At 35.4% G+C, this 905-nt stretch overlaps 1 protein-coding gene across 1 annotated transcript in view; it reads right to left on the reverse strand.

Moving 5' to 3' along the window:
* Positions 1 to 236: 236 nt before the first annotated feature.
* Positions 237 to 905, reverse strand: part of LOC125039667 — a 42,323-nt gene continuing 41,654 nt past the window's right edge. The window contains exons 7-8 of the mRNA XM_047633856.1: positions 562 to 707; positions 237 to 449 (exon numbers count right to left, since the gene is read on the reverse strand). Coding sequence (XP_047489812.1) covers positions 340 to 449; positions 562 to 707 — 256 coding nt within the window. The 3' untranslated portion in view covers positions 237 to 339. The remainder of the gene's footprint in view (positions 450 to 561; positions 708 to 905) is intronic.

Genomic DNA, 905 nt, shown 5'->3' on the forward strand with positions numbered 1-905 from the left:
CTCAGACAGGCTTTGTTATATATCTCCGCCCGCTGTTCCATCTGGTTTGTGAACATTATATTTGCAAAAAGAAAAAAAAAAAAAAAAAAAAAAAATATATATATATTTTTTTTTTTTTTTTTTTTTTTTTTACAAATGTAATGTTCACAAACTATATAGTATATATATATATATATATATATATATATATATATATATATATATATATATATATACATACACTAAACCACAATTTTCCTATTTGCCTTTTTTCTCGCAGTGTATCGACATACTTGAGTTCTTTTTCTCTTGACAAAGATGGACAAGGAAAGCTAAAGGGTCGATCATATCTAGAACGAGCTAGAAAACCTCATTCGTCTGCGTGGTATCCTCCGCCACCGCCTCCGTCGCCGTCTCTGCCGTTGCTTCTGCTGCTGCCACATACTCATCGGAATAAGTATTACAGAAACCTGTGATTGGAATGTAAAACATGTTTTTTAAGTTACCGGGTTATGGTTGACGATTCGTTTAATGTGAGCACGGAACTCGAAAGTCTTACCTGTTGAATTTACGTTAACTTACCGGTGATGTAAATCTTGATGCCTTTTCCTCCACCTGCATTTCCCCTGCGCGTTCCAGCCAAGAAACGAATGTTCAGAGAGCGTTCGGTATTTAGAGGGTTACTCCAAAGCTTCACGCCGGATTTTCCATGTATTGTCCCGCAGTGTCTAGGATTAGAAGACAATATCGTGAGTTTATGTGATTATTAACATGCACTCAAGTGCTATCATTATTATATTTCGGACAGGCATTGCTTACATGTTCTCGGTAAACATTATGCTACAGAAAGGAATTACTTGTATTCATACTAGCCTAAGTGTACGCACACACACTAATAAGAAAATAGAAACAATGTATATTCTCTA

The sequence above is a fragment of the Penaeus chinensis genome, chromosome 3 (genome assembly GCF_019202785.1).
Source record: "Penaeus chinensis breed Huanghai No. 1 chromosome 3, ASM1920278v2, whole genome shotgun sequence".
Taxonomy (NCBI): domain Eukaryota; kingdom Metazoa; phylum Arthropoda; class Malacostraca; order Decapoda; family Penaeidae; genus Penaeus; species Penaeus chinensis.